This window comes from Poecilia mexicana, unplaced genomic scaffold (assembly GCF_051168715.1).
Source record: "Poecilia mexicana isolate PSO_F unplaced genomic scaffold, ASM5116871v1 scaffold_22, whole genome shotgun sequence".
NCBI lineage: Eukaryota > Metazoa > Chordata > Actinopteri > Cyprinodontiformes > Poeciliidae > Poecilia > Poecilia mexicana.
Window position 1 is genome coordinate 23,707,695 of NW_028263391.1, and position 12,740 is coordinate 23,720,434.

Consider the following 12,740-nt stretch of genomic DNA (forward strand, 5'->3'; position numbering starts at 1 on the left):
ATCATCAGCCTTGAAGTGGTAGATCAAGGCTGTGAGGGGGAAGAGGAATGGAGTCACTGTTTTTGTTAGATGGATGATAACGACAGAATTATGCTAAAGTTCATAACCTTGATCTGAGTTTATTTACGGTCAGGGCCGGCTCAAGACTTTTCAGGGCCCTCAGCAGATTTCCATTTGGGGGCCCCTCACCAACAACTCAACTCAAAGTGCTTTGTCATCCCTAAGCTACTTTATGTGTGTAACACACCTGCTATCATTACCATAATTGGTAATTATTTTACAACATTCCAGTGTTATCATGACTGTTAACCTTACAGGAGGAGCAAACTAAAAGAAAAAATGGATTTTGAAATGCAGATTGGTATTTAAGTGTGCTATTTTATTTTAACTATTTGAATGTAAGATCAGCTGAAAAACACTGAATTTACAGTAAATAAATGTTGGGGGAATATTTCATGTCCCTGGTGGTGTGGAGGCCCTAAGCAGCCTCCTAACTAGCATATGCCTTGGGTTAATTCACTTAGGACATAAACAACTTTTTCAATGTTACTTTAACTCAAACTCTGAAGAATACATCCCAACTCCTCATCAAACCATGATCAGTTCTTCACCCAGAAAAACGTTGACTCTGCAGCCTGAAATCCTCTTAGTATTTGACCCTAATCCAAACAGAGAGGTGATAGGCTTCAAGTTGGACCAAAGTCAGCCAGCCATCAGCGTATGGACCATGCAAATCAGAAGACAGCAAGTATGCAAGTGTCCACGGACACTAGCTCAGAGTTTGAAGCAGGACACACTAAACACGCCTCTTGTTTCCTGCCACTTGTTTCCTGACTACAGCAGGCCAAAGGGAGAATGGAAAACTGGACAGCAGTGAATACTGGGAAAAAGCAAGGTTGCACTTTTTAAAAAGGTATAAAACACTGGGTCAAGATAGAGATTTGTATTATTGGAGAAGATTTAAAAGAACATTTCAAAAACTGTAAAGTTAAGCATTGACACAAGAGGGCTGGCCATGACTCAACATTGAATGAAAGGATCTTGCTGCGTTGTTCTATCATGAAGTAAGAACGCAAATTTACTTTTAAGACTCAATAAAACAGCTAAAGTCCGAGGAAATTATAATAAACCAACACTATGAATAGAAATTAAAATTCACATGACAAATCATTTAATTAAAGAAACCTGAGGGAGTTTCTGCTAAAGTTTGATAAAATCCCGCGCGCTTACCGTTAAATCTCGTTCAGATGGAGCCGTTTCGGTGCAGAGGGACCGTGACAACTTTCATGCCCCTCATACGGATCTGATCCTCCGCGTTTCCTCGCGCTGCTGCGGCACAGGACGCCCAGATGAAAGGCTGCAGCAGAACGCTGTGTTCGCGCCCCGGTGAGCGCACGTGACGTCATCCTGGAGGTGCGTTAAAGTGCTGCTCGTAAGATCCCGTGTCAGGTAGATTTACTGGCGCTTAAAGGCGTGGAAAACGTGCGTTGAAGACAATAAATAACTAACAAACTTTTGAATATTTCTCGTGGGAATATTGTGAATATGGTCTTATCTACAAAGTTTTTTAAATCGTTTCGTGTGTGTGGATTTGAAGTTTATAAAGTCTGCACAAAGTTTTCAAAGGGGCTGGACATTTTTCTAACTGTAAATAAACAGCTTTGCTCCTGTGTAAATTCATATTCAGTAAGTTTGAAAAACAGTTCATTTATTTCAACAACTCAGTTCACATGATAGAAGATGGATGTTTTCAAGTTTCTGTTAATTATGTCAATTTTCTGCTAACGGCGAATGAAAACATGACATTTAAGATCAAAAATATTAAACAATATCTATCTATCTATCTATCTATCTATCTATCTATCTATCTATCTATCTATCTATCTATCTATCTATCTATCTATCTATCTATCTATCTATCTATCTATCTATCTATCTATCTATCTATCTATCTGTGCTTATACATTCTCATTTTTCATATCCTATTTATATTTGGTAGCTGTAAACAAATCATTTTGTTTATTTTTTGTTGTATCATTTTCAAAAACTATGAAGCTAAACCATCAAAACAGATTTAATTTAAATCACTAGTTTTTCTGAAAAACGTTGCCTGTTTGGACCACTTCATTCTTTAAAAAATATTATGATGACCCCATGAAACTAAAATAATCATTTATTTGAGTTGCACCAAAATATAGCATCAATAAATAAACATTAAATTCAGCTTGATTAAATTTCTTCTGTGTTGTGTTATTGATAAGAAACTTTAAAAATATGACAGGAAAGTGGGGAGGGTTGGTTGCATAAATGCTGGGCTGGACTCTACAGGTATAACACTGAAGCAAAGTAACAGAGAGAACCGATGACCTCTTCATCGGCTTTGATGAAGTGGCTGCAACTGTTGCCTTGAGAGTCATGAATATTTGAGAAGCAGGTAATGTAAAACTTTTGGGGGGAATTTTGAAGGAGACACTCAATCCTCAGCTGAAACAGTGGCTGCCACAGGGTTTGTAAATCTAATTAGGACATCGGATACTCCCACTTTGGACCGTATCTGATTACTAACACAAGATGACAGCATGTTCAACAGTGGCTGCACATTTATTTTTTGATACCGTTTTAATACCAGGTTGGTGACGTTAAGAAGTCCTGGACACAGCAGAAAAAACAAACAAAAGCACCACAAAGACACATGCAGTGAAACGGTTCAAATACCAGAACATGCCAACAGGACCAACACGTTGGATCCAGTTACCGTACTCACTGCTTTTATGGACGCTGGCGCCCTCAAGTGGTCAAAGAGGTGAAAAAGCTGGACGCAGAAAAATACAGGAGCAGGACATTTAGGTTCTACAAATAAGTTTAATAATGATAAAACATAAAATCAGTGAATTGGAAAATCGAAAAATTATTTCAAATAACACTTGTCATGAGTTTATCTTTATGAACTGAATAACTAAAATGAGTCATTTATTCAATTATTTTCTAATTTATGGAGCATTAGCTGTACAAAAAAGAGGAAATCCAACTTCATTTCGGTTTTGTTTCAGCAGAAAATTACAACAGCAAGTTAGGGCCATTGTTGACAGAAACAAAAGGAGGAATAAATTTCCACCAGAAAACTTGCAAATTTATGAGTTTTAAAAGTTGAATAGATTAATGATTAATGTCAAAATGTCTGAGTTTTTGGCAGCAATTTAATCTTCCTCTTTTTCTCTGTCTAGAATAGCCCTCATATACTACCTCAGTAAAAAGATGAACACGATTTTTATGTTTCTTTCTGGAGAATGTATAACCGGTTTATTAAAAATAGCAGCTTTATCACCAGATGTTTAGCTAAAATATAATGATGCACAATTTTCTTGAAATAGGCGCTAAATCAGGGGTGTCAAACTCAATTTCACCGAGGGCCACTTCAGCATATTGGCCCCCCTCAACAGGCCACATTTACGGTACAGATCAGGAGTGCATCCTTGCTAAAACACCCCAGACAGAAGGTTGACTTCCCTCATTCAGTTCTGTAGAGGCTTATAATGAGTCAATGGTCCAGGTGTGTTAGAGAAGGAACGCATCTAAAGCTGCAGATGGTAGCTCTGGAAAACTAGACTTGGGCAGCCCTAGCATAAATGTATAAAAATACAATGTTAAAAATAAATTAAACACCTCATATTGTTAAATAACTGATTTTATGTACTGAAGTTTTAAATATTACATTTGAGTTTCCATGGATGTAAAATTACTGCTCAGTTTAAAAATTACAATATTTAAATCAGTGTTTAAAGGTAAGCAAACAAATAATAAAAACAAGTCACATGGGCAGACATTATAGACTTTATGCAAAGATTTAGTCTCAGAGGCAACTGAAACCAAATAATTAAAAAAACCCTTTCTGAATATCATCTCATGGTCTCTGAACTAAATGCATCTTTCTGACCGGAGCTGACAGCGTTGTTGAAGAGTTAAGGACCGGACGCTTTGGAGCGTCTGGTTAGGAAGCGCATTACAAACCTTTGGTTGAAATGTAGTTTGTAGTCAATTCGTGCTCAAAACCTATTTTGAGCATTACGCCATAGAACTGCCAATTGGTAATTGAAGTAAAGTAGCTTCGATTTCAAAGAAGCCGACATTGAACTCGATTGGCAAATGAACCATCACCAAAGAGAAAGGCTCTTGTTGTCTCACTGCACCCCAAGAGATGCATAACCTACAAAAACTGCTTCTGTCTGGTTTCGAACCAGAGACCTTTAGCGTGTAAAGCAAACGTGATAACCACTACACTACAGGAACTGAACTCCTCTGCTTTGATTCAGTTTGAGGTTTCAAAGTTGATGATGTGAGATGCAACGCATGAAAATTTCAACTGAGGTTTGCACTCAGATGCCTGGATTCAGAGTACAGACCATGACACCACAGAGCCTTGTTGACCTTTAGTAAACACCTGTGATGTATAGAACATGCAAAATCTGTTTCTGTCTGGTTTCGAACCAGAGACCTTTAGCGTGTGAAGCAAACATGATAACCACTACACTACAGAAACTCATGCTGTTTGCAATGTTCCTGGTAGATGATCCACATTTTGTTAGTGACTAACGCCAACAATGGGCATGGAACAATGTCAAATATTTACAGATCCTCTCAGAGAGCACAGTAACTTGGTGAACAAACTGTCAGACTTATACTTGTGCCTAATTTCATATTACAATCCATAATCTAAGCCTGGGATCAAAAAATGTATTGAAGATGTCATTAGCAGAGACAAGTGGTTCTGCAGAGACTTGGCTAAATGGCTATAAAATAAAATCAATACTTACAAATAAAAGATGGTTCAAAAATAAAATTAACACATTAAAATAAAAAATATCTCTGAAATACAATCAACACTTGAAAATTAAAAATGGTTCAAAGATAATATCAACACTTCAAAATACAAAATCTCTGGAAAATAAAATATTATGTATGTTGTTTTGAAAAACATTGGAATATAAGCATTTTATCAAATCTTCATTGTGGTGAGATCATGTAAGTTCTTCTTAAATCCATGGAAACTCAGCAGTTTGTAAGGTAGGTGATTTAGCTCAGCAGGTTAGAGCACCGTGCTGGTAATCCTGAGGTCGTCGGTTCAAACCCCATATGGGGCAATTCATGTGTAAGGTCTTTCAGACAATCAACACTTCAAAAATAAATAAGGGTTCAAAAATAAAATCAACACTTCAAAATTAAAATCAACACTTCAAAATAAATAAGGGTTCAAAAATAAAACCAACACTTTACAATAAAAACTGGTTCAAAAATAAAACCAATAGTTCAAAATGTATAATGGTAACTGTTTCTGTTTGTTCAGTCCATAAACTAAGCCTGGGATCAAAAAATGTATTGAAGATGTCATTAGCAGAGACAAATGGTTCTACAGAGACTTGGCTAAATGGCTATGAAATAAAATCAATACTTACAAATAAAAAATGGTTAGGAAGCGCATTACAAACTTTTGGTTGAAATGGCGCGTTAAATTCAAGTCTCCATTACAGACCAGAGAAAACTAAAGAGAATGCAACGTTGTGTTAATCCATTTGAGGAGCCGGTAGTTTATCTTGAGGAAATAAATGACGATGCAAAAGTTAATTAGACTGTAACATGCGGACTGCGGACTGCGAAGAATTAGAAACCGCTGGAAGAAACTCATCCAGCGGATTTAACAAATGGAGCCTTCTGGGTTCACGTTACCCTGGAGGAGCTGTAGACGTAACATCTGTCCGTTTCGGAGAAGCAAAACCACGCAAAAATAAATAAATAATCCCGGTAAAAGCGCACACCGGACCGCACAGGGTAAAACACTCACAGAGTTCAGTTGATCTGTTTGGACCAGACAGATCCAACTGACTGATGAATTAGCGCAGATTTTTCTGCAGATGGGAACCAGGAGGAAGTTGTTCAGACCCCAGCGGGTGAAGTGATGCTAATTTAAGTGAAGTCGCATAATTTAATTTATTAAAAGTTATTGGGGCCTCAGTCAGTGGTTTTTGTCACTAAGAGAAAAATGTAGATGCATTTATCTGTTTAATCTGGGATGGGATCTGGATTCACGGTGAATATTAACTAAACCGCATAAAATGCGACTAAATAGCCGATGTTAATATGATTGTAATTTCACGGATAAAAATAGTACATGACCGATTTTTTTTATTTTTTTTTATGTTGTCTGCCAAGATAACGGGTAACAAAAAAAGTCTAGCGCCACCTGCCGCCCTGACACCAACTCACACATCTTCATTCACAGTCTTACTTGTAAATCGATGTTTCTTTTCTTGGACGTTTTGATGTTAACTTGTCGATGTCTCAGTTTTATTCGCTGGGAAAATCAATAAGCAGCTTGAGGTGACTCTGCTGCTCTCTAGTGGCGAGAAGCCGTAATGTTGGCTGGTAACAATCGGAATGCATTGTGGGAGATGTAGTTTGTAGTCAATTCGTGCTCAAAACCTATTTTAAGTCAATGTCGGCCTATAAAATGCTGGGGGGGGGGGCACATAAAATGACATGGCGGGCCACATGTGGCCCGCGGGCCTTGAGTTTGACACATGTGCGCTAAATGAACAAACAACTACACTGAATTACACAGGAAACTATAAAGATATATTAATTCCTTAACAGAATCTAAGCCTTTAAACAAAACCACACTTAAAGTATTATGAATTATACATATACACATATAACTGTAAAGATCTAAATGAATAATTAAAAGGCGTCGAATGAGTGATCCAACTGAGTCTGTGTATTCAAACTCACATCCATCACAGGCTGCTTTCTCAGCCAATTATCTGCAGGGGCCCCAACTGCTTCAGGACGTTATCTCTGAACTGTTTATAAATGTGCTATCACACACACACTCTCTCTCTCACACTAACTTTCACACACACACACACACACACACACACACACACACACACACACACACACGCACACACGCACGCACACACACACACACACACACACACACACACACACACACACACACACACATCCAAGGAGGAACATGGAAACTTTTCAGTAAGACGCCCAGAAATCAAAGCTCCTGCAGATCTCTGGACGCTGGAATCGCCGGTCTGGTCTGGAAAACACTCGTCAAGGTGAGCGTCAGATTATCCAAAGGTTTTAATCTTAGACTGTGAAGTATTCCTAAAAAGGTTTTCATAAAATAAATCATGTGTTTTGTCTCTGCTCCAGGGTTATTATGTGGACCTTGTAAAGGAACGACTGTTGTTGAAAACTGCATTAATACAAACTTTTACCAAGTATTCTAGTGCAAATATCTTGGAGGAATTAAGACAAAACTAACTCACAAATCATTTTTCCAGCAAGATACAGGAGCTTGTTTTACTCCATATACCTTAATATTGATGAAAAAGTTCTAGTTCTACTTGTGGATTTCATTTATAACACGGGGAAAATGTCTGGTTGTGACGTTTTAAAATTTATATTAAGGAATTACTGACTTAAAACAAGCTTTATATCTTACTGAAAATTAACTTGTAGGTTATTTTTGTTTTATTTCAAGTGTTCTAAGGTATTTATACTAGAAAACCAAAACTTCTCAGTAGGATTTTGTGTTTTTGCAGTGAATCTAAACATCACTTCAGCTCTGATCCAGGTTTGGTCCTCTAACCTAATATTTTCTAATCTTTTCTGTTTCTCCAGTAAACACATCATCCAGTCCATGTGGAAGAATGGCACGATGGAAACCTTTACTTCATATGACTCTGATATCTGTGATGATGACGAGTTTATTACAAGTGCAGCTATTACATGGACAAGTGGCAGAAGACCCCTGTACAATTCAGATCCTTGTCCCTGGACTCAAAGGCAAATGATCCACACGGAGCATAATCTGCTTTCTCAGCACAACAATCATATTAAAGGTGAAATATGTCTGACTGGATTTTCTGCTGCTGCAGGAGAACCAGGAGAAAAAGGACAAAAAGGAACGCCTGGCAGACCAGGACGAGTCGGGCCTCCAGGAGAGAACGGTAAACCTTCACGCTGCACTGCAAAAACACCAAACTTTAGTCCAGTTTCTAGTGCAAACATCTTAGTACACTTCAAATAAGACAACTAACATGCAAATAACTTTTCAGGAAGAAATATGAGCTTGTTTTCAGTAAAAAAAATCCCTATATAGAAGAAAAAATACTTGTCACATTAACAGATTATGTCACTTATAACAAGACATTTTCCCCATGTTATAAGTGAAATGAAACTTGCACTTTTTTATCAGTATTAAGGAATAATTAAGTTAAAAGAAGCTCCTAAAAAGTTACTTGTATGTTAGTTTGGTCTCATTTCAAGTGTACCAAGATATTTGCACTAGAAACTACACCAAAAATATTTGGTAATACTTTGTGTTTTTGCAGTGTTCTCCTGAATATTTGTTTGTTTCCCTGAAGCCTCTTTTCTGTATTGTAAGACTTGCAGCAGTTACCGGGGCAAAGATCACATTTCTTGTGCTGATAATGTGCAGTTAAGTTGCGTCCAGGCCAGCCACAGATCTCCATGTGTTTACATTTGGGTGAAAAGTTGGAGGAGGAACGGTTTTAGGAATGCAGGGTTACTGCAAGAGTTTACTGCAGAGATTAATAAAGCCTGAAGGATGTTTCCAGATTGGATCACTATATTCTGATGTAGGTGTTTACAGAAAGTATCTAAAAGCAGAACTTTAATCCAGAATCAGATACATTTTTATTTAAGTTTGGAATGTGTTTATAATGTGTTTTTCAGGAGAACCTGGGCGTAAAGGACAGAAAGGAATTATGGGACATCATGGAAAATTTGGCCCAAGTGGAATAAAAGGTACATGCTGGTCAAAAGTACCTGTGTAAATATTTTATATATATATATATATATATATATATATATATTTATATATATATATATATATATATATATATATAATTTTTTTTCTTCTCTGGCAGCTGTTTTTTAGCTTAGCTGCTGGTTTTTTAATATGGTTTAGACTGTGGTCATCCTGAAAGCTAACGTTAGCGCCGTTAGCTCTTCTAAAACCAGTCTGGGTTTATTTTGCTGTGGTGTACTTAACTGTGTCCAAGTTTCAGTTGTCTTGTTTTGTGAAACTTGAGGAATCTGCAGTAATCCATCTTCATTTATTCCTCCCACTGCCCGACCAGCAGTCCCATCTGGGAACCATTTCCCACCTACATGGGCTCGTCTGCAGGCTTCCTAACGATCCCATGTCTTTCCTGAATATCACTTTGATGCCTTGAGATGTTGTCATTTGAAGAAGATGCCGACTGTTTTTGGTTAACACCTTCTAAGTGGACAGTGAATTAGTCTAAAAAGATTCACAAAACGTGCAAATATCTCTTTGTATACTTAAAATAAGATCAACAAGTGTACAATAAGATTTCTAAGTATATTTGTAAGTGTAAGAATTTTTGTTTTGTTTGTTTTTAAATTACTCATACAGTGGATTCTCTTCTAGATGGGGAGAGCAACCAAACACACAAATAGCAAAAATGCATGAATCCTTCAGACCCTCGCCAGGTCCACCATCGTTTTTGTTTTATTATTCCACCAATGGAATCAAAGCTTTAACTGCATCACTGAACATCTGAAATGAATATGACATTTACTGACAAAAAACAAAAAGTATGTCTAGCAATAAACTTTCAAGAAAATATTAGTTTTGAATGAATTCTCCTTTTTTCCTCAGGGGTTAAAGGTGACATGGGCGACCCAGGACCAACAGGCCCTAAAGGAGAGCCAGGTTAGACATAAAGCCACTTTATTCAGTTTAACAAATTCAAAACTTGTAAAGTGGCAGAGTGGTAATCCATCACACCTCACCAGGTGTTCCATGTGAGTGCGCATCGATGAGGAAGATGATTGGAGAAATGGACATCGTCGTGGCCCAGCTGTCCTCAGAACTGAACTTTATTAAAAATGGTATACTCTAAACATTCTACACTAACATTCAGCAAAACTTTCTCTTAAAAGAATCATTATTATGCAATAACTGTTCATCCAAATGTAATTGGTGTGCAAGTCAATAAGAAATTTATAGAAAATCAAGTGGTCATTTCACAGCACTGCCCTCCCCTGCAGCTGTTGCAGGCATAAAAGAGACAGACAGTAAGGTCTATCTGTTGGTGAAGGAGGAGAAGCGCTATGCCGATGCCGAGGCTTTCTGCCAGGCGAGGGGGGGGCACCTGGCCATGCCGAAGGACAACGGAGCCAACGCGGCCATCGCCAGCTACATAACAGAGGCGGGCCTGAGCAGAGTCTACATCGGCGTTCACGACCTGGACCAGGAAGGGCTTTTCACCTACGTGGACCGCTCCCCGATGAGCACCTTCAGCAGGTGGAGGCAAGGGGAGCCCAACAACGCCTACGACGACGAGGACTGCACGGAGATGGTGGCGTCCGGGGAGTGGACCGACGTGGCCTGCCACCCCACCATGTTCTTCATCTGTGAATTTAACAAAGACTCTGTGTGAGAACGGGGATAAAACCACACAACTTGGGCTGGAATGATTAACTGGTCATGAATAGTCATGATTAATCGATGGTTGAAATAATCTTCAACTAATTTAGAAATTGATTAATCATTTACTGGAGTGCACAGATTTGAAAAAGGTTTGCTAATAGAAAAACTTACTCAAAGATGTAATTAAGCCAAAACTAAAAAAATATATATATAAATTTTGCATTTAAGATACAAAATATGCATTTGTGTATAAATCTATTCTATCCAGTCAGAACTTCTAACTTCACCTGATTCAAAAATCTTCAATTTAAAAAAAAAACCTACCTCCTATAAAGAACATTGTCCTACATAATTATGAATTGGTTCATCCAAAAATAAATAAACCTTACACCGTTTTGACGTTAAGTCAAGAAGAAAGGTCTTGGCTTTTCACATGTTGACATTAGATGTATTTTTTACAGTGCAAAAACACAAAATCTTACCAAGTATTTGAGTCCAGTTTTTAGTGAAAGTACCTTAGTTGCAAAATGACATAAAATAACTTTTTAGCAAGATATGAGTGTTTTTAGGTCAGTAATTCTTGAATATTGATAAAAAGTACTAGTTCTATTTTTTCATTTATAATAAAAATATCTGGTAATGAAACTAGATGTTTTTATCAAATCTCATAAATTATTGACTTAAAACAAGCTCCTATATTTTACTGAAAATGTGTTTGTTTGTTTTGCCTCATTTCAAATGTACTAAAATATTAGCACCAGAAACTAGTCAAAGATTTTTGGTAAGATTTTGTGTTTTTGCAGTGCAGCTGCAGACGCATCCTTTGCTACGAATGATTAGGTTGTTTAGATTTTAGGCAATAAAATGTTTATTTTCTTGCTTAAAATTTGAATTATTTATTTAAATGTTTTATGTATTTATGAAAAAAAGCTTAAGTGAAAAATCTGCAGAAAGTACCATTTTTAATCAGACTGTCAGAATCACTGGTAGAATAATTGATCACTTAAATAATCGTTAGTTGCAGCCGTACATGCGACTCAATGCACTGAGATCAGTCTTCATGTAAACATTAAGGAAACGACTTGCAACATGTACAAACAAGAGGATGTTCTGTTTGATTGTGGATCTAATAAGCTATTTACTTCTGCGCTTCCAGGATCCTGAGTTTGTTATAAATTCTTCTCATTCAAATCATATCTGGACTACCATATTCTGTTTCTCTTCCATCTGCATATTGAGCTTTTATGGTATGCAAATATCCTGTAAGAGTCTCATTCACAAACAGGACAAATAAGCAGTGGGCTATAGATTGTGTGGAAAAATATCCAATTAAAAACACATCCAGTTTCTGCTTGAGTGATTTTAATCAAACAAATAGAATGCAGCATGCTTTCTGCGTTTTACACGATAAGAAATGTGCAGGTTTTATACAATAAACAGTGATGGATACACAAGAAAGAGGACATTATTTCCTACTGCTGAGCTGGCTGGTTTTATTCAATGCAGCAATGCTGCAGCTGAGAAAAACCCTGAGAGTGAAGGAGAGAAGAAAACCTGCAGAGTTACTTTTGACAGAAAATAATTTCACTTCTTTAACATTTTTGAAGGCAAAATGTTTACTGAAACAACATTGGTGCACACAAACAAAATCGATAATAATCCCCATATTCAGTTCTCAAATCAAATCAAAATCATCTCAAAGGACAAGTTGATCAAGGTGCTGCACTGGTACACTGCAAAAACAGAACATTTTACCAAGTATTTTATCTTGAAACAAGACAAACTAGTTTTCAGCAAAATGTAGGAGCTATATTTAGTTAGTTTTGTTTTATTTCAAGTGTACAAAGATATTTGCACAGTGCAGGACTAAAGACAATCATAACTATTTCTAAAGGTTTTAAAAATTACTGTCTGAAAACTGAATTTGTTTTATGTCGTACTGTTCCTACCTGCTGGAGCCTCCACTGCCCCTCCCCCACATGTTGCCGTGTGTTGTAGTTTGTAGTCTGGCTGAGAGAAGTCAACATTTTCCCTGGTTTACGAAACAGAACAATTTGGCTACTTGAAAACATTTCCAGTATAAATTTGACAAAAACTTGAACATTGTTTGTCTGGGAGGAGTGGGCTGCTCTTCATCTCAGACTCAGTTGGTTGTAGGAAATCCCACAGGATCGAAGATCAGTCATCTGCCACACTGGGAAGTAATTCCCACTCTGACCTGTAGGGGGCTCCAGTTTGTTTTCCAAAC

At 37.3% G+C, this 12,740-nt stretch overlaps 2 protein-coding genes across 3 annotated transcripts in view; one reads left to right on the forward strand and one right to left on the reverse strand.

The window, feature by feature from the left end:
- Positions 1 to 1,394, reverse strand: part of myo6b (myosin VIb) — a 43,380-nt gene extending 41,986 nt beyond the window's left edge. For both annotated transcript variants that reach the window (XM_088002600.1, XM_088002599.1), the window contains exon 1: positions 1,231 to 1,394. The gene's annotated coding sequence lies outside the window, so the exon portion shown is untranslated. The remainder of the gene's footprint in view (positions 1 to 1,230) is intronic.
- A 5,655-nt stretch (positions 1,395 to 7,049) lies between these two features.
- colec11 (collectin sub-family member 11) lies at positions 7,050 to 11,841 on the forward strand. The gene is made up of 7 exons (XM_088002753.1): positions 7,050 to 7,121; positions 7,690 to 7,854; positions 7,947 to 8,018; positions 8,767 to 8,838; positions 9,719 to 9,772; positions 9,856 to 9,951; positions 10,093 to 11,841. Exons 2-7 carry the CDS (start codon positions 7,719 to 7,721, stop codon positions 10,500 to 10,502), a joined length of 840 nt encoding a protein of 279 aa, XP_087858879.1. The 5' UTR covers positions 7,050 to 7,121; positions 7,690 to 7,718; the 3' UTR covers positions 10,503 to 11,841.
- Positions 11,842 to 12,740: the final 899 nt, after the last annotated feature.

Coding starts and splice junctions, on each gene's coding strand:
- colec11 (XM_088002753.1), top strand. CDS start 7,719: ATGGCACGATGGAAACCTTTACTTCATATGACTCTGATATCTGTGATG. Junction 8,019..8,766: donor CGGGCCTCCAGGAGAGAACG/GTAAACCTTCAC, acceptor TGTGTTTTTCAG/GAGAACCTGGGCGTAAAGGA. Junction 9,952..10,092: donor ACTGAACTTTATTAAAAATG/GTATACTCTAAA, acceptor GTCATTTCACAG/CACTGCCCTCCCCTGCAGCT.